The sequence below is a fragment of the Theropithecus gelada genome, chromosome 2 (assembly GCF_003255815.1).
Source record: "Theropithecus gelada isolate Dixy chromosome 2, Tgel_1.0, whole genome shotgun sequence".
NCBI lineage: Eukaryota > Metazoa > Chordata > Mammalia > Primates > Cercopithecidae > Theropithecus > Theropithecus gelada.
Genome location: NC_037669.1, coordinates 39244689 through 39265366, shown reverse-complemented (window position 1 = coordinate 39265366; position 20678 = coordinate 39244689). Strand labels below are relative to the sequence as shown.

General features: G+C 42.3%; 1 protein-coding gene across 1 annotated transcript in view; it reads right to left on the bottom strand.

Annotated features, from left to right (window-relative positions):
• Window positions 1-20678, bottom strand: part of ARHGAP31 (Rho GTPase activating protein 31) — a 124334-nt gene that overhangs the window by 48087 nt on the left and 55569 nt on the right. Inside the window, exons 2-3 of the mRNA XM_025375519.1 lie at window positions 4300-4402; window positions 1283-1427 (exon numbers count right to left, since the gene is read on the bottom strand). Of these exons, the coding sequence (XP_025231304.1) occupies window positions 1283-1427; window positions 4300-4402 (248 nt within the window). The remainder of the gene's footprint in view (window positions 1-1282; window positions 1428-4299; window positions 4403-20678) is intronic.

Below are 20678 nucleotides of genomic sequence, written 5' to 3'. Positions count from 1 at the left end.
ACAGGAAAAACTGTCTGAAATCCCATCACTGAAATGAATAGCTGTTAGTCTTTTAGTCTTTTGAACATCTTTCCTTTTAATCCTTTCTTAATATACAGTTGTGCATTTAGTTTTTCTTCAATTATCATTTGAATATTTCCCTGTACCACTGAAAACTCCTAAACATATTTTTACAGCCCAAGCCCATTTTTAAGAAATACCATTCATTTATTCCTATATCATTTCAAATTGAAGAACCTTTCATATACTCAAAATAAATTTATTACAGGAGCCATGAGAAACGTTCCCTCCCACTGTTGGTGACTAGATCTAGTCCTTACCCAAAATCGTAACCTCGCCATAATCTCACTTTCAAACATCCCTCTCTAACTACCATACTTCAACACTCCACTGACTTCACTGGGATGATCTACTTTTATACTGTTACTCATCTACCTTGTGCCCTCACTTCCTTTCGCATCTACACTAAATTCCATGGTCAATTATTTCAATGTTCCCAGCACACGCTCTCATCTCCCTCATCCCTCTTTGCCAGATGAACCCCAACCTTGGTTAAACCCAGCCCTCTGCCTACTCTACACCTTCTCTCATGCTGCCAAATGTTCAAGTCATGTTTTTCACGCTATCTCTACAGCCACCCTGTCAGCATTTATTCTTCTTTCTACTGTGCCCTATTTGGTGACCATACAGCTGCTACTTAGGTGTTTTGCTAATGCCCATCCATCCTCTCCAACAGCCCAACTCACCGTCCTATCCTGCTCTCCCTCTTGGCTGTTTTTCTCATATTCTTTTTGCTTCCCAGCTTTCTGACCCCTCTTGACATTTGTTTGTTCCCTCTCCCTTCTCTACCCACCCACCTCTTTCCCCAGCCCACAAAAGAAACACAGAGGGAATCGTCTGATAAAAAAGCTAGCAAAGGGTGTAGCACGAGAAGTCTCAGGTTCCTGTCCTGCCTCTGCTGTGTGACCTTGGGCCAGCCACTTTACTTCTGGGGTTCTCAGTTTCCTCCCTATACAATAAGGCACATTCAGTTGAATAAACATGGAGATAATTCAACCCAGCTCTTAAAACAAACAACATGATTCTGAAAATTCAAGAAAGAAAAATTTAGCAAACAGTTCCACTACCCTATTTTCCTTACCATATTATCCTACCTCCCTCACCATGCTAAGATAATGTCAACCATCTGGTGAGTGTTATTATTGTTATTTTAGTGCTGAAACTCTTCTTGGCCCATCCATGCATCCCACCCAGTAACCATAATGGAAATCCAAACACTCACCGTGAATTTCTCATAGAGCTCATAAGTCAGGAGGGGGTTGGGCAGCTCCCTAAAGTAGAGCTTGCAGAGCGAGCCCACACAGTGGATGTCCTGGAGGTACACTTCCCTTGTCAGATCTGGACATTGATCTGAGCCAAACTCTTGCCTGAAACAACACAGACGGAGACATAACAATCCCAGGGAGTGTATGTTCCATGTCAGCAGCTGCTTGGCTGCTCAGGGGTAAAAAGACCCTAAACTGCTGATCTGACTATATTTTTGACCTTAATTCAAGAAGATCTTCTACTGCAGGCCCGAGGAAGTCACAGGAAGACTTCCATTTCAGGTTTGGATCTTCCTTGCAAAATCTGCTGTGATGAGAAAGACACAATGCTCATTTACAAATGGATTTCCCATGGCATCATGTCTGCAGTCTTGGTTATGAACATTGGGGAAATAGCAACACAATTTGCCAAAAAGTCCTATTGAGATTTCAGTTTTTCCAAAATATTGTTCAAAATGAATTTCCCTTTCTTACAGGAGAGACCGAAACTAGGGTAGGTCAGGTTGTTGTCGCTCATCTCCATATATCCATATCAACAAACTGGTTTTATCTGGAGACTCAAACCCAAACTTTGGAACTTTAATCGACCTTTTTTTTTTTTTTTTTTTTTTTTTGAGATGGAGTCTCGCTCTGTCACCCAGGCTGGAGTGTAGTGGCGCAATCTTGGCTCACTGCAGCCTCCGCCTCCCGAGTTCAAGTGATTCTCCTGCCTCAGCCTCTGAGTAGCTGGGACTACAGGCGCCCGCCACCACACCTGGCTAATCTTTTGTATTTTTAGTAGAGACGGGGTTTCACCATGTTAGCCAGGATGGTCTCGATCTCCTGACCTCATGATCCGATCGCCTCGGCCTCCCAAAGTGCTGGGATTACAGGCGTGAGCCACCATGCCCAGCCTAATCAACTATCTTTTTGGTGCTCAATAGAACCTTCTAGACTGCCTGATGGTGACTCCTACAGGACAGATGTCTTGGAACATCATCCAATTTCAGGCCTGAAAAACATTTAGAAAACATTTCCTAAAAAGGTCACATGAATATACTGCCTCAAATAATATATATATTAATACTTATAAATTAAAATCTGTTTTAAAAATGACAAATTTGAGCTTTAATATAGAAGAGAAGTTAAGCTTTTTGAGAGTATTCACTTAGTCATCTAATGTGACAAAGTCAACAGTACTCTCAGAACCAGCATTTTTGAAACAGCTCACTGCCCATTCTCCTATTCTCTGGGCCTACCCCTTTAATGAAGGGTAGGGAAATCCCTGATGCTTTCAGAACCTGAAAGAAACTGAGTGGGGCTTTGAAAAGAGATCTATGAAATGCTATTTTTTTTTTTAGATGGAGTTTCATTGTTGTCACTAAGGCTGGCACAATCTCAGCTCTCTGCAAACTCCACCTCCCAGGTTCAAGCGATACTCCTGCCTCAGCCTCCCGAGTAGCTGGGATTACAGGCGCCCGCCACTACGCCCAGCTAATTTTTGTATTTTTAGAAGAGATGGGGTTTCACCATGTTGGCCAGGCTAGTCTCGAACTCCTGACCTCAAGTGATCCACCCACCTTGGCCTCCCAAAGTGCTGGGATTATAGGCGTGAGCCACTGCGCCCGGCCCATGCTATGTTTTAAAACAGAACTATGCCATGCTATGTTCTCTTGGCATAGCTCTCTTTTAAAAAGAGAATGTTTTTAAGAGAGCAGAACAAGAGCAATCTAGAGCTTATTCATTTATTTAGCCAAAGATTTCTCTTGTCAAGGATAAGGTCAGTGCTGAAATAAAAAATAATTCATTACTACCCAAGTGTCCTTCCAGGATGCAACCTACTATGCAGTATATTTCAAACCATTAAGAAGTATTTGCCATTGAATGGAGTACTAGTAAATTAGTGAAATTGTGTAAACACATAGATTCATTAAAATCTATGGCTGCAATAAACCAATTTTTTAACAGCTACCACTTCTCTAGAAGAAAAAAAAGACGCTCTATTTCTTTGGTATAATTTAATTACAATCTAAATCTGGGGGGAAAGGGCAGAAACCAAACAGGAGAAAGAATATGAAAACTGAATTACCTGCACAACTTATTATATTAACCTTGTAACAATAATTTTTTTGTTTTAAAAGTCTACATTTGTAACTAAAGAACATATAATAAACATAGGTAATAATAAAATGTTATAATTAAAATAACATTAAATTATGTTCCTTTTGGTGTTAAGGAACAATATGCAAAATATGCAGATCTATTGTTTAAGTCATATACAATCATATATATATACACTCTACCTTCTATATACTCTCTGTATAAATATAAAACACACACATACCTGTGTTTTGTATAAAATGTTTTGCCCTCTTTATTTAATGTGATATAAATTTCTTCCAAATATTTAGGATAAATACATAAAATTGGAAATAGTTCACCCATCAGTAATTTTTTTTATTTATTTTTATTTTTTTTTCAGTCATCAGTAATTCTTAAAATCCTAGCATCAGTTAGAGACACGTACAATCATACAGGCTTCTGATTTCTCAACCAGACAAAACATCAGATTTGAGGGTGCGCCAGCAGAAAAACTGACATGGATCTCAGGGTTCTGAACACTAAGTAATAGGAACCTAGTCTAACTGAGCTTTGGGCTGGCCAGCAAATGATAATAAATCACGTTTTCCTTAACTTGTAATTTAAATCATTTGAGTTAAATCAAATTCACCTAAGAAGAATATATCTAGTGCAAGACAAAGAAACAGATTGAAAGCCTTAGGAGCTTCTGTTGGAAAGAATTATATCAGGCTGGAGGGTTTCCTAATTAGATTAAGAACAGTCAGGCATCTGAAAACCACTGCATCTGATCTTCAGTGCTGCCACACTTCCCTCAGTTCCTTTGGGTTTTTAATACTCTGGACATCGGCGGACAGAGGCAAGGACACAGGAAGAATCATGGGAGAATTCTTTTAGGGCTATTCTTTTAGCTTACCTTAGCCGTTGTATGTTTGAGGTGACGCCTGAAAGCCGATAGATTCCATCCACGATGCCGTGAGTCTCTATAAATTCTGCACAGCTCTTCAAAACATATGGAACTATGTAAAGGAAAAGAAGAAAACAATTAAGTATTAGATGTAAATCTGCCTGTCTTTTAAAGATATCCTTTTAAAAATCCAGGTATCTTCAAAGAGATATAAGTATGGAACTCATATGACTTACAAGTGGAAACGATTACTTGTAAGTGGTAGGTGATGTTCCTTTCGTATTAAAAAAAAAAATCATAGGGTGTTGCTAAAGAATTGTTTTTTTGTTTTGCTTTTTTTTTTTTTTTTTTTTTGAGACTTGCTCTGTTGCCCAGGCTGGAGGCAGTGGCGCGATCTTGTCTCACTGCAACCTCCACCTCCTGGGTTCAAGCAATTCTCCTGCCTCAGGCTCTCAAGTAGCTGGGATTACAGGCACCCGCCACCAGGCCAAGCTAATTTTTGTATTTTTAGTAGAGAACTGGGTTTCGCCATGTTGACCAGGCTGGTCTCCAACACTTGATTTCAGGTGATCCACCCACCTTGGCCTCCCAAAGAGCTGGTATTATAGGTGTGAGGCACTACGCCTGGCCAAGAATTGTTTTTTTAAAATAATTTTTAAAAATATTCAGAAACTTAGATTTTGAGACCATTGGTAAGCTTGGACATCCCACAACTCGGTCTCTTCATTTCACTGGTTCTCCAAGTATGGTCTTCTGACCAGCAGCATCAGCATCTCCTAAGAAGTTGAAAATGCAAATCTTCAGGCCCCACTCTCGACCTATTAACTCAGAGATTTTGGGGTGGGGCCCAGCAATCTGTGCCTTTTAACAAACCCTCTGGGTGACTCTGATGCATGCAAAAATTAGAGAGCCACTGCTTTATTCTAAACCTGAGGACATCAAGGCACAGGCAAATTTACTTAAGTCACTCATGATTACTTGTTGCTTAAAAAAATAATTAATACATTGGAAAATGCTTACAATTCCATTCTTTCAGAAGAAAAAAATCTTCGACAAACTGAATATACATTGTAAATTCAGTTGTATTTTAAAAATTCAAAGGAAAAAAGACTGGAAGAAAATCTGCCAGAATATCGAAGGTGATTTAAAGGTTAAAGTGTTTTTTGTTTGTTTGTTTGTTTCTTAAGGTGAGAACTGCCCCCCCACCTCCACCCCCCACCCGCCGTGGATCGAAACCAGTCATTGATTTAATGGACAACATAAAAGGGACTGACAGGGCCTCCTGAGTTCCTGCCTCTCCAGAGGTTCAGTGCCCTGGTAGAAGGGTCTGGCTGTGCTGTTCTCTCCTGGCGGCTGACTTTGAGAGAACCAGCCAGCTCAGTGACCCAGAGGGGCAGATACAGGCCTTCTGGATGGTACAGAGAGAGCAGCAGATCACTTGCCACTTTGGTCCCTGGACAGATGCACCTGAGTTCCGCCATGTGAGAGTGCTGTGAATGGAGGTTTGGGATAGAACAACCCCACCCACCAAACAACCCACTGAAGGCTCTGAGATCTTCATTGGCTTCTGGAGGCTACCACCGTGATGTGGGACCTCCATGAATTAACGCTTGGGCTACTACTGTGCTCACACTTCCAACACATACTCAATCCATAATGCTGTAGATCAGACCAATGCCAATACATTAATGCTTATTACATATACTCATGCCTACACACAATTCGAAGCTGGATTGGATCTTTATGCGGTTAGACACAAGGCATTCAGACTCAACATTCTACCTGAACTCCCTATTATAATGTGCTCTAAGCGTTCCTTTCTCTTGTGACCTTCAAGTAACTGTAATTTTAAGTGCTCAATAAAGTTCACCATACTTATTCTGCTGCCTCTCAAAGGTTGTGCATTCTCAAAGGCTGGAGTGTTCCCTTCCAGCACACATCCATGGTTTGCCCCTCAGGGAATGGACTTGGAATTGGAAATATTGAGGCCAGAGACCATAGAGGTGGAACCGCCAGAGACCATAGAGGTGGAACCGCCAGAGACCATAGAGGTGGAACCACTTCCTAGGAGTGAGCACAGCATGGGAGTAGGGTGTGGTGGGGGGTGCTGTGGGAGTGGGCGGGGTTCCAGAGCCTCTGCCTGTCTTCAGCCAGAAGAGCTATGATTTGATCTGTTTTATAAAATAGCGTTCTTCGTGACATTTTGTTTCCCATGCTCATGCAAATAGATAGATAAATAGAAACAGTTCCAATGATACTTAAAGTCTCTCTCTCTCTCTTTCTTTCTCTCCCTCTCTCTCTCTCAAAATCCCTATTGTGAACAATGATGGTGGATTCTTTCCCCACCACACCTCACTGTTTGGTAACCTGCCAGCATACAGTCTATGGTTGAGAGTGCAGATTTGGATACCAAACTGCTTTTGTACCCTTGGGCAAAATATACAAGAGTTCTGTTTCTTAGTTTCCATGTGTGTGAAAGGAGGATAATAGTGATATTAATCTTGTAGCTTAGGACTGAAATAATATTTACAAATATTTGGCACAGACCCTGGCATATAAGAAGCATTCCACAATGACCAATATTATTTCTACTTGCAACTTATCTATAATATAAATGGATAATCTGATTTTCTTGGTGAAAACAGAGCTTGCCTCTTCCCATCCAGTGGGCACTTGGGGTAGATGACCAACCTTGTACAGGTCAAAACTCATCTCTACTTCCCCCTCTTTTTTTTTTTTTTTGAGACAGTTTCGCTCTTGTCACCCAGGCTGGAGTGCAATGGTGTGATCTCGGCTCACTGCAACCTCTGCCTCCCAGGTTCAAGTGATTCTCCTGCCTCAGCCTCCCGAGTAGCTGGGATTACAGGTGCCTGCCACCACGCCCAGCTAATTTTTGTATTTTTCATAGAGATAGGGTTTTACTATGTTGGCCAGGCTGGTCTTGAACTCCTGATCTCAGGTGATCCACCTGCCTTGGCCTCCCAAAGTGCTGGGATTACAGGCATGAGCCATCACGCCTGGCCTCATCTCTACTTCTTAGAATGGCTGTTGTGTCCTTCTTTAGCAAATTTTTTTATTTGAGAGTAATTTTGCTTCCATGAGATGTCTTCTCTGTGCACGTAGGTGTATCTTTGCAGCACAAAGGCAGCAGGATCTAACAGTGTATGGGTTGTGAGTTAGCAGTCTGGGAGCTGTGCTTGGCACTCAGGATGGTCTGCATTTCAAGTCTGTACCACACTGCATGGCTGCTGTGCTGGGCTGGGCACAAGTGGACTTAAGAACTCGGAACACTCACAAGGAGGACTCAAGCACAAAAGCCTTGGACTCTAAGGACCTTGATAAAGAACACTCCACAAAAGGAGCAGTACAGGGTAACCAACCTGTTCCAGCCTGTTCTCAGATAGGGACCTCCCAGTACCGTAGCTCTCATCTGCAGCACTTCAGGCTCCATTTGTCTCAAAGGTGGGAAAACACATTCTGAGACAGAGCCTCTGCCATAAATTTATTCTGGCTTTGGTACAAAGGCCTTAGAACCTATTGTCCGTGGCTTTGCTTAAGTGGGAGGCAATGTTAAAACAACCCAGAAAGAGGTCGTGGTGCCACTCACTGTGGAGTGTTAGCTTTCTTGGATTTCTCATCTTGGGCTGAGTTGGAAGATGTAGGAATTCTCCATCACTGTTACTTAGTAATGGGAAAGGACTCAATCTCTGTGTCACCATCCAGCTCTAGACATTAGAGCAGCGGTTCTCAGACTGTAGTCCCTGGATCAGGTCCTGCAGCCCAGCGTCCTCCAGATGATTCTGATGTACTCAAAAGTTGAAGAACCGCCGGGCGCGGTGGCTCACGCTTGTAATCCCAGCACTTTGAAAGGCCAAGGTGGGTGGATCACTTGAGGTCTGGAGTTCGAGACCAGCCTGACCAACATTGTGAAATCCCATCTCTACTAAAAATACAAAAATTTGCCAAGTGTGGTGGGGGGCCCCTGTAATCCCAGCTACTCAGGAGGCTGAGGCAGGAGAATCACTTGAACCTGGAAGACAGAGGTTGAAGTAAGCCAAGATTGTGCCATAGCACTCCAGCCTGGGCGACAAAGCTAGACTCTGACTCTGTCTCAAAAAAAAAAAAAAAAAAAGGAATGTTGAAGAACCACTAGTCTAGACCAGGGCTTCTCACATACCTTAATGTGCAAAAAATCACCCGGGGATTTCACTAATATGCATATTGCAATTCAGTAGGGAGGTAGGTGGTAGGAGTGTTGAGAATTTGCCTTTCTAACAAATTCCAGGTCATGCAGGTACTGCTAATCTGCAGCACACACTCAGAATAGCAAGGGTCTGAAAATAGCCCTGGAGGGTAGTGTTGCAGTGGCTACTGTTTAGTCTCAAAGTCTCAGAATTCTTTAAACTATTGTCCCGGGGGTCCAATCAGATTGGGGACACTCTAGGATTCTGAAAAGGGTAGAAGAAGCTTGATCAAAATAGCTGAGTAGTTACAGACAGAAAGCAAGCTTCTATTGTCGATTTAGGCATGGGAAGGAGTGACACTGGAGGTCAGAGTCACAGAGCTCATTCTGTGGGATTCATCCTGGGCCCACAGAACTCTGAGTCTCCTCCTACAGAGGTACACATAGTTGCTGCTGATGACATAATATTATAGCTTCTTAGAATCGTTTCACCGATGGCCCTCTAACTCCCTTGTTTCATTTTGTTTTTCCTAGATCAGTTACCTTAAATGTTAAATTTTAATCTGAGCACAAAATACAACTTGAAGTGGTTTCTGAGGGAAAATAAAATCTTGCCTTTGGTTTATGCTTTACAGTTTATAAAACATTATAAAGTCCTTTGTTTTATTTATTTACAAGTAACATATTTTACACTTATAAGTAACATGTTTTCCTCAAGTCCTAACCTCTTGAAGGGTTTAGTGCAGAAAAGGCCAGAAGTCAAACATTTCTCAGAGTTACCCCCAGAAGTCACAACACTGCTAAGCTGCCTCAGCTCCCCGTGTGCCTGGGACCTGATCAGACCTGGAGACAGAGATGGAAGGAAGCACAGCTGTATTTGGTCATTTACGTGGTTGTGGTGGCCACATTCTTTCATAGTGCAAATGGCATTTGTATTTTAGGGAAACAGGCACTCCCCCATCTCCATTCTGGAATTTGGTAAGGTCTTGACGTGGTCAGATTTTGTCCCTTCTCTGAGTCCTGCAATCCTGACCTTCAAAGTAAAGTCTCATGGTGTGTACACATAACAGAATATACTCGGCAACAAGGAGTATACGATAAAGCCTATGAGTACAGCTCAAAGACACTCGGCTGGGTATAGAAGCCAGATTATGGAAGACTACATAGGGTAGGACTCCATTGATGTAAAACTCTAGAAAATGCAAACTAACTTCTAGGAAGAGAAAGCAGGGCAGAGGCGGGAGTGAGGAATGACAAAGGAGCCCGAGGAAACATTTGGGCATGATGGATATGTTCATCATCTTGTTTGAGGTAATAAAAAGAACCAAGAGCTGCTGGTGGGCAAAGAATCATGATACTTGAGGGAAGAGGGTAAGATAATGAGAGAGACAAGGCACTACACAGGAAGAAATCCTGTGAGCATTTGTTGCGATGCACGTGGGAGAGAGGGGGGAGTTTTAAACAGTTTTGCTGTGCTGTGAATGGGCCCCTCTTCCGCATTTTCCCAAGAGATGCAGTAAAGATTTACATTACTTCCTCATTTCTCTGGGTTCTGAGTACAGAACTTTCTAGGCGTTTCCCCCGCAGAATCCAAGAGCTCTCTCTGCCAGCCTCTGTTCTTCGTTCCTGTCCCATCCTTTCCCCATCCCTGTTCCACTCTTCTGTCCCATGCTCCTCCCTGGCCTCTGCGAGGCTCTCCCTGCCTGGAGGTCACTGCCCACCCCAGTTTTCCCTCTGAGTCTCCTTCCTCTGCCCTGTTTTATTTCTACTCTCTTCCTCCTGGCCTAATGTGGAATTAAAGAAATATTGAAAAGTTGTGGTATTTATTTAATGAAGCATAATGTGTTCTGTTCTTTAAAAAAAAAATTAACCAATTTCTAATTTTCTAAGAAAAAAGATTTAAAAATATGTTGAGGCTTTGGCTTGTCCTCCTTGGAGAAAATTTCCTTTTAAATCTTTTATTTTTTATTTTTAAACCTGAGATATAGGCCAATTGCAGTGGCTCATGCCGCCTATAATCCCAGCACTTTGGGAGGCCGAGGTAGGTGGATCACCTGAGGTCAGGAGTTCAAGACCAGCTTACCCAATACAGTGAAACCTCGTCTCTACTAAAACTACAAAAACTAGCCAGGTGTGGTGGTGCATGCCTGTAATCCCGGCTACTCAGGAGGCTGAGGCAGGAGAATCGTTTGAACCTGGGAATCAGAGGTTGTAGTGAGCTGAGATCACACTATTGCACTCTATCCTGGGCAACAGAGTGAGTGAGACGCTGTCTCAAAAAAATAAAATAAAATAAAATAAACAGTTGACCAGGCACGGTGGCTCATGCCTGTAATCCCAGCACTTTGGGAGGCCAAGGCGGGTAGATCACCTGAGGTTGTGAGTTCGAGACCAGCCTGATCAACATGGAGAAACCCCGTCTCTACTAAAAATAAAAAACTAGCCGGGCCTGGTGGCACATGCCTGTAATCCCAGCCACTTGGGAGGCTGAGGCAAGAGAATCGCTTGAACCTGAGAGGTGGAGGTTGCATTGAGCCGAGATCGCGCCGTTACACTCTAGCCTGGGCAACAAGAGTGAAACTCTGTCTCAAAAAAAAAGAAAAAGTTAAAAACAAAAAACCTGAGATATAATTGAAATACCATAGAATTCACCCTTTAAAGTGTACGACTAAGTGATTTTTAGTATATTCACGGGTTAAGCAACCATCACATTAATTCCAGAATATTTTCATCTCTCAAGAAAGCAACCCGTATCTATTAGTAGTTACTGCCCATTTTCCCCTCTCCCAGCTCCAGCAGCCACTAATCAACTTTCTATTTTCTATGGGTTTGCCCGTTCTGAACATTTCCTATAAATTAGATCTTAAAATATGTGGCCTTTGTGATGGACTTTCTTCATTTAGCATGGTGTTTTCAAGGTCTGTCCATGTTGTAGCATGTGTCAGTATTTCATTCATCTTTATGGCTGAATAAAATTCCAAATAAAGCCTTCGTTTTGTTTATTCATTCACCAGTTGACAGAAATTTGAGTTACTTCCACTTTTTGCTATTAGGAATATTGTTGCTATGAACCTTTACGTCCAAGTTTTTGTATGGATATATGTTTTCAATTCTCCTGGATATATATCCAGGGGTGAAACGGCTGGGTCATACGGTGACTCTACATTGAACTTTTGAGGCACTGCCAAATTGTTTTCCACAATAGCCATGCCATTTTACATTCCTACCAGCAATGAATGAGGGTTTCAATTTTCCATATCCTTGTCAGTACTTGTTATTGTCTATCTTTTTTATTGTAGTCATCCTAGTAGTTGTGAAGTGGTATTCATTGAAGTTTGGTTTGCATTTCCCTGAAAACTAACAATGTAGAACATCTTTTCTTGTGCTTACTGGCCATTTGTACATCTCTTTTGAAGAAATGTCTAATTGGATAATTTGTCCATTTTTAGTTGGGTGGTCTTTGCTGGGTTATAAGATTTCTTTATGTATTCTGAATACTAGACTCTTATTAGACCTATGATTGGCAAACATTTTCTCCTATGCTGTGGGTGGTCTTTTCACTGTCTTGATGGTGTTCTTTGAAGCACAGAAGTTTTACATTTCAGTGAAGTCCAATTTATCTATTTTTTTCTTTTATTGCTTGTGCTTTTTATATCAGGAGAAAAGCTTCTTATTTCTGATTTATATTGTCCATATCCTTCATTACTGGTTACTGGAATAATGGTTCATCATTATTCACATGCATAAAGAGTGATGCTATAAGTAATGCAACTGTTTCTTATTGTTATAGACGAGAACATATAAATCCAAAGGAGCACTATCCTTTGAGAAACTAGAGCATTATCTGGCTCAGAACATTTTTGAAACCATCCTTTGGGAACTGTTAGTTAGAAACTGTATACATTTAACTCAAGTATAACCTCCTTCCAGGAGAAAAAGAGGAAAAAAAGAGTGAGAAGTGTTTATACTGTACTTCTCATTTTCCCTACAGGATTCAAAGCGATTGTTTTATTATTATTTCACTTTCGAATTCGTTTTGGGGAGAATGGGCTTTAGTTCTGTTTTCACTTTAGTTCCTACACACAGGGAATATATTTTATCTTTTAAAAACCGAGATTTGATTTAGAAGGAGGCCTAGGAGGTTTTCCACAATCTGGCCACACTCCCCGCTGCCAGTCTCATTGCTAATTGCGGAGCTCTCCCTCCCTCTCAGCCCCACACAGGAATGCCATGTTCCAGTCACGCTGGACAGCCTGCCACTTCCTGAATATGCTCTGCACCTTCACACCTTCCCGGCTTTGTACCCGATGTTCCCTCGTCTGAGCCCATTGCCCCTTCTCCACTGAGAAACTCCTGCTTATCTTTCGGGATTCAGCTCTACCCCCAACTTCTCTATAAAGCCTTCCTCAAGCAGAACGAGGTTCTCCTTCCTCCGTGTTCGCATCTCTCCTGTGCCTCCTCCCTTTGTGGCACTTTCTAGAATTATCTAAATTCAATTCCACTGCAAATTAAAACTGCACTGATATATCATTTTTCACTTCTCAGATTGGCAAAGGTACCTAAGTTTGTTAACACACAGTGTTGGCAAGGCTATGGGAAAACAAGTACTCTCATGCGTTGCAACTGGTAGGGGACATTGATACAACCTCTGGAGGGCAATTTGACAATATCCGTTAAAACTATAAGTACACATACCCTTTGACCCAGTCGTTCTTCTTCTAGAAATGTATCCCACAGATATTCTTGTACACGTGATATGTAAGACATGTGCAAGGCTATTCATTACAGCAGTTTTCATAATTGCACAAGATTGTCATTAAGAGCAGGTAGTAACACAAATAATGGAAGATTCACATAGTGGAATACTATGTGGTCACCAAAAAGAATGAGAAAACTTTTATGTACAGACATAGAGTGGTCTCTCAGATATATTGTTAGGCAAAAAGAACAACATATATTGTCAGCAGACCAGAAGAATGGTATGCTAGCATCTAGTTGTTTTCTCTCTTTTTTTTTTATTTTTGAGACAGAGTCTTGTTCTGTCACCCAGGCTGGAGTGCAGTGGCACAATCTCAGCTCACTGCAACCTCTGCCTCCTGGGTTCAAGTGATTCTCCTGCCTTAGCCTCCTGCGTAGCTGGGATTACAGGTGCATGCCACCACACCTGGCTAATTTTTGTATTTTTAGTAGAGACTGGGTTTCACCATGTTGGCCAGTCTGGTCTTGAACTCCTGACCTCAGGTGATCTACCTGCCTCGGCCTCCCAAGGTGCTGGGATTATAGGCATGAGTCACCGTGCCTGGCCATGATTTTTTTTTTTTTCTTTTCCTTTTTGTGAAGAGAGAATGAAAGATTAAATATACACATCTATTTATACATGCATTCAATATCTATGGAAGGATACATAAGAAAGCAATAATTTTAGTTGTCTACAGGAAAAGAAACTGGAAGCTGGCGCTAGGCCTCTGAGTAAGAGAGAGACTTCTCACTGTATATTCTTTTGTACTTTTGAATTTTGAACTAGAAGAATATATTACCTTTTCTGAAAAAATTTGTCAGAATAAATTTAATCCTGCAAATATTTACTGTAAGCCTACTCTGTCTAGCACTAGGTGTGAGGTGCTTGTTTCTAATTCATCTCCATTACTAAGTTGTGAGATCCTTGGGGACAATGAGGACAGTCCCATGTCTTACTCATCCAGAATAGCCTTGAAAACAGAAGCACTCACTATTCACAATAGCAAAGACTTGGAACCAACCCAAATGTCCATCAATGATAGACTGGATTAAGAAAATGTGGCACATATACACCATGGAATACTATGCAGCCATAAAAAAGGATGAGTTAATGTCCTTTGTAGGGACATGGATGAAGTTGGAAACCATCATTCTGAGCAAACTATCTCGAGGCCGGAAAACCAAACACTGCATGTTCTCACTCATAGGTGGGAATTTAACAATGAGAACACTTGGACACAGGGTGGGGAACATCACACACCCGGACCTGTTGTGGGATGGGGGGAGCGGGAAGAGATAGCATTAGAGATATACCTAATGCAAATGATGAGTTAATGGATGCATCTCACCAACATGGCACATGTATACCTATGTAACAAACCTGCAAGTTGTGCACATGTACCCTAGAACTTAAAGTCTTAAAGTGTAATTTAAAAAAAGAAAAAAAAGAAAAAAGAAAACAGATGCACTCAAAATGTTTTCCTGAACAGGAGCTTGTTCATTTTTCTCCAGATGAATTTTCTGTGCTCCTTTGCTATCTGGGTTCCTCAAAGAAAATAATTACTATGTGTCAGGCATGGCTTTAGGTGGGTTTTTATTTGTTGTTTTTTTGTTGTTGTTCTTTTTTCTTTGAGATGGAGTCTCACTCAGTCGCCCAGGCTGGAGGGCAGTAGCGCGATCTCGGCTCACAGCAAGCTCCGCCTCCTGGGTTCACGCCATTCTCCTGCCTCAGCCTCCGGAGTAGCTGGGACTACAGGCGCCCGCCACCTCACCCGGCTAATTTTTTTTTTTTTTGTATTTTTAGTAGAGACGGGGTTTCACCGTGTTAACCAGGATGGTCTCAATCTCCTGACCTCGTGATCCGCTCGCCTGGGCCTCCCAGAGTGCTGGGATTACAGGCGTGAGTCACGGCGCCCGGCCTGTTTGTTTGTTTTATAGCATTCTCCATTCTATAACTGTAGCCAACCCATGAAACAGACAAAATGATCTCCATTTTGAAAATAGGAAAGTTGAATCTCAGAGGGAATAGATAAATTGCCCAATGGCCTGCAGCTAGGAAGTGCCAGAGTTGGGATCCAAACCCAGGTTTGTGCGCTGCCAAAGTGCATGCTTTTTCTGTGATACCACAAGTGACGAGGAATAGAAAAAGCCCCAAGCTACACCTACCATGGTTCAAACACTCCCCAACAGGAAGGCAGGTCCTATGAGTTGGTGGCAACTTTGGAGGTGTGATTTGAGGAGAGTGGAGTGGCTCCTTGCTGTTGACTGCCAAAATGCCTAAATCCTACCACTGCAGGGCTGATCTTTAAGTATTCAACAGCTCATGGTTAGTATCTATTTTTAAGTTCCTTTTGAAAAAAATAGCAAAAAAGTTGATAAATTAAAATTATATATAAATATAGAGTACAGAATGTCTCTTTAAAACTACCTCTCCCCCAGTATATTAAATAACAAAAAATAACACACACTGGCAGGTGGATCACCTGAGGTCAGAAGTTCAAACCAGCCTGACTAACATGGTGAAACTCCGTCTCTGCTAAAAAATACAAAAAAAAAAAAAAATAGCCCAGCATGGTGGCGGGTGCCTATAATCCCAGCTACTCGGGAGGCTGAGGCAGGAGAATCGCTTGAACCTAGGAGGTGGAGGTTGCAGTGAGCTGAGATTGCACCATTGCACTCTAACCTGGGCAACAAGGGCGAAACTCTGTCTCACACACACATACACACACAAACCACACACACAGACACACACACACTGAGATGTTAATGGTAGTTACTGCTAAGTGGTAGAAAACAAATGATTTTTGCTTTTCTCTATTTTTAATTTTGCTTTTCTAAATTTTCCGTGAAGGGGATATAGTAAAAGTATTTTTTTTTTAAAGAAAGAAATGGGATTTTGAAAAACAAGTTTCATTTAGGAAGATGGAGGGGCTTCTGAAATCAGTGACCCAAGTTCTAAATGTTTGCTGAAGTCCTTTCCGGTGACCCTGTTGAGGTTATTACCCCTTGTGAAGCAGAAGTATTTGCCCAACCTGCTGGCCTGGGATGGCTGAGGACTAGCTCTGCTATCCTGCTGAGCAAGGCAGCCTGGAGCCCGGTTCACCGGCTGCGGGTCCCTGCCCTCCTCATTTTTAGGCTCTCAGATGTCAAGCCTTTTCTAGCACCTAGTGCTAGACACCAGCACTTTCCTGCAGAGGTGTCCAGGTCCTCCTCTGGTCCACTCTGTGACTTATCCCTGCTGGGACCCTCAGGTCTCTGCTGCCAATGCTGTGTCTTTCCCAATGACAGTGATTCTCCTTCTACCAAAGCAGATGCACTGAGGGCCCATCTAGAGGAACAAAAGGTAATAAGATCTTTGCCCTCAAGAAGCCAAGAAGGGAATGGGTAATTATTGTGAACCTAGTATGTGCTGGTCCCAGAGCTATACACTTCTTATCCATTATTTGTACCCAGTGCAATCCTCACAGTCACCTTATGAGGGAGGTATTTATCGTATTTATCTCTGTTTTGTAAATGAAGAAACTGAAGCTCAAAGGTATTAAGTAACTTGGCCAGTATGAAAATATCAAACAAAATATGCTAAGGAACCTAGACAGGCACAAAAAATGTAACGAAAGTTCTTTTAAAAAGATTACAGCTGGTGGGGAAGTCAGGCAGAGCTTTTAGATGTTGAACAAGAACAGGAAGTTGTGTGCATTTATAGAGAGCCAGCTGTCTGAGAGGGACCACGTTGGGGAGTGCTGAGACAGGACCCTCACGCTCAGGGGCTCACAATGTTGTGAGCTAAGTGGATAAAGGACAAGTCAAGGTGCTGCAATAAGAATTCTGACACTGGTGCAGAGGGATGATTTGATAGGATGTGAGATGCTATCATATGATGTGATTGACGTGATGCAATATACATTACAATACATGCAGAACGCTCATGTAAGTGCCTAGCATAGAGTAAGCACTTAGTAAATGTCATACACATTCTTTTGGGACAGGAAACAGAGAGCAGTATAAACAAGGTGAAAGGCAAGAAATAATGTGGTGAATTCCAGGAATGCTGACTAGACTAGTCCGGTGGAAGAGAAACATCAGGGAACTTGGGGGCATTTTTACTGACTGCCTGGGAAGATTGCATTCTATCTTGATCTCCACTTCCAGACAAATCTTTCTAAAACACTACCTTGATGATAAAGCTCCCCTACACCAAAACAATCAATAGCTCCCCATTGCCTGTAGAATAATGTCCAATACAGGCAGCTTTGGGACTAGACCTTCAGCTTCCTCATCAGGGCCACCCTGAAGTTCTTCCCTTCAAAGAAATAGGCCTTTGTGTGTTGGGGGAGGGGCGGGGGAAATAGGGATGGGAGGTAATCTAGAAGAAAAGACTTGCCACAAAAAGAAAAAAATAAGGAGTCCCTTTAGGGTCAGAAGGGACAACCTCTCATGGTTTGTCAATGAAAGGGGAAGTGAGAGGACTCACTCTTTTCTAGCTGTTGCCTGAAATTTCTTTAGGAAAGGTAAGAGCCTATCTGACTCACATGTAAAAGGCTGGTTGAGAGTGGTGAATGTGTCTGGGTCCACAGGTCATTAGTGGCAAAAGAGCCAGTGGGGAGAGCTTAGGAGGGACTCCCACAGGGTGCCTCTGGGTATGTGTGTTTGGGGTGGGAGTGATTGTGGCTGAGGAAGGGTAGAGAAAAAGGTTCAAATGCTATAACATAGACAACAAACCTGCAAGGAGTCCCCATATGACCTTGGTCTTAGAGCTGGCCCTGCTCATCTGTACACAGAAACTGTACAGAAGGGTTTTGTCCCATTGATGAAGCTGCTGGGCTTTGTGTAATTGACAAAGACTTATGTGGTTCATCCTTTCTACTGTCTGTCTGTGGAGAAAGCTTTGTTATTAGCAGATTTGTAGGGGCAGACATCACTCACTCCATGGGGCTGCTGATGGAAGACAGAAAGATCTCAGTCAACCCCTAGCACATTCCTAGGCAACAACAACTCATTTAAAATCATTTAAATCCTCAGTGTAACTGCATAAAGCGCACATCAGTGGAATCACTTGATCAGGGTTTCATTTACTGGATGAGCAGCTTTCTTGCCACCTGCTCCTTGGGATACCACTGGTGGAGGCTCTTAAGTGCTAATGGATACAGAGAATGGCCTCATGTGCCTGAGAGTGAGCCCCAGGGGAGAAGGTCGTGAACTGAGCAGATTAATGGGAGAGAAGCAAACTTGTTTCTTGAACTGTATGCTTCACTAACACTGATCATCTTAAGAATGAGGACAATGTAAATTTTTTTCTACTCTGAGTGTGTCCAGGCCACCTCTTTTTTTTTTTTTTTCTTGCATACCTCATGGGTGGTTATGGGGATGAATTCACCATCATTATTTCATTTAATTCTTAAAACTCTGAGATGTAGGCATTACTACTCCTATTTTCAGATGGCAAGCTAAGATTCTGTGTGGTTAGACAACTTGTCCAAGCTCAAACAGCTAGTGGCAAACTAGGGTGCAGTCATAAGTCTGTTTGAATCCAAAATTCATGCACTTTCCAGTACATTTTATAAGCATAACCTCCACACTAGGGAAACCAAGAATGGGCAAGACCAGAAAGCAGCAGAAGGTAGAGACTGACTTCACAACTAAGCACAACTTGATGAGAGAGAAGGACTTAGACAATGAATTAAGAAACATGGATTCTTGCCCTAATCTACATGTATGAGATTCTTGACCTTTGAGGAGACTAGTCTTCCTCTTCTTTGAATTCCCCTAGGTATCTTGCAGGCAGTAGGTGCTATGGTATCCATCAGTTACAGCAACATGAACCAGTTGTATGTCCTCCAGCAAATCAGCCACTGCCAGCCTCAGACTTTCATCTGTGCTAGAAGCAAGTTCTGGATCCAAATGATTTCTGGATCTTTATGTTTCTTCCAGGTCTAACCTCCTTCCAGGATCTGTCAGCTTCTTGGATGACACTGGGAGGAGAGGCTGGGCTGGAAATTAAGAAGGCAGATTCGATTTCTATCTGCCGATGTTCAGGTCCTGATTCCTACCAGCTCTGGTTTACAGCTAGGTCTTTCAGGACAAAACATTAAGGTAATTTTTTATTTGTTTTGTTTTTGTTTCTCATTTGTACTGTTAATGGTTCCCCAGCTTACTCCACCCATATAAATGGAAATTTCTGTTAAATAAAACATAAACTGCAATCTCAGGAGGTTTATACATATCTCCTTTGGTATGGCTAGACGCCCGTTAACCCCAAGGCTATTTTTATTTTTATGGAGGCTGGAATCCTCCAGGGACTTACCTCTAAAAGATGCCTAGTTCATCCGAAGGTCCTCTCCGCACTGATATGACCATGGCCTAAGAGTGAGAAATCCCTTCCTTTGCTTATTGTACCCTCTGGTTTCCCAGGCTGTAGAGCTTCCTAATGGTTTCCAGACCTACAGCACTATGGGTGCTTTTCATTTTTGTATTTTTCTAGAATCAATTTTACTGATGGGAGATGGGGAGCATTTATGAAAAATGATTTCATCTTGGGCCAGCTACGACTATGTGAAGAACAGCCAGGTAATGCTTATCAGTTCCTCGCTCTGCCCCAGCCCCCACCCCAGCATCCTTTCATTTCCTGCCCAATATTCCCGAGCCACAGGCAGCCATTGTTTCCAGAACCGCTTTGCTTGGAAGCCTTGGTACTGAGGCCTCTCAGCGCTTCCTGTTGTTACCAGGCCTCTCTTTCCTGCTGAAAACAACAGCACTTCCCTGCAGTTTGTAACCCTTTTCAGGCAATTCATTTCTTCCATGGGCTTGTTCAGTGCTTGCAAATACTGACTGCTCATTGCATTTATTTTAGTTAACATTTTTCTTATTCTACAAGTAGTGCAAGTTAAAAATAAAGATGAGCAAAAGAAAAAAAAAATCACCAAATCTCTTCCCCTTCTATTAGCACTGAAATCTCTTTGGTGTTCATGCTTTAAGATTATGCATCTATGTACAGAAAATTTACCACAAGACTCAGGGCTTGAATAGATGACCATTCTCAATAGTGGAAATGGAAGCAGGGAAGCCTGCCCAGAATCCATTCTCCTGGAGGTTCTCATATTTCTGAGCAAAAGGGCCTCCCAGCAGCTTAACAAGAGTGCAAACTCCAGGAGATTCCCCTGCAAATTCTCAGGACTACACTTGGAGAAACTCTGAGAGAGATCTTCTTTAAATAGTTTGTTAAATTTGGGAGAGGCTCATGGGGCAATTGAAGAGGGTAGGGAGGAGGGAGAGCCCACTGTTATCAGGACTCCAGGAGTCTCTTCAATCCAGCTGCCTGCCAGCTGCTCCAATGAGCTTTTGAAAACACAGATCTAGTTGTTTGTCTACAGCAAGGAATGCTAAGTTCTTTGTGACCCCTTCCCCAACACCACCCTCTCCAATCACGTAAACTCCCCACAGTTTTCTTCAGAACACCCCTTCTGCCTTTGCA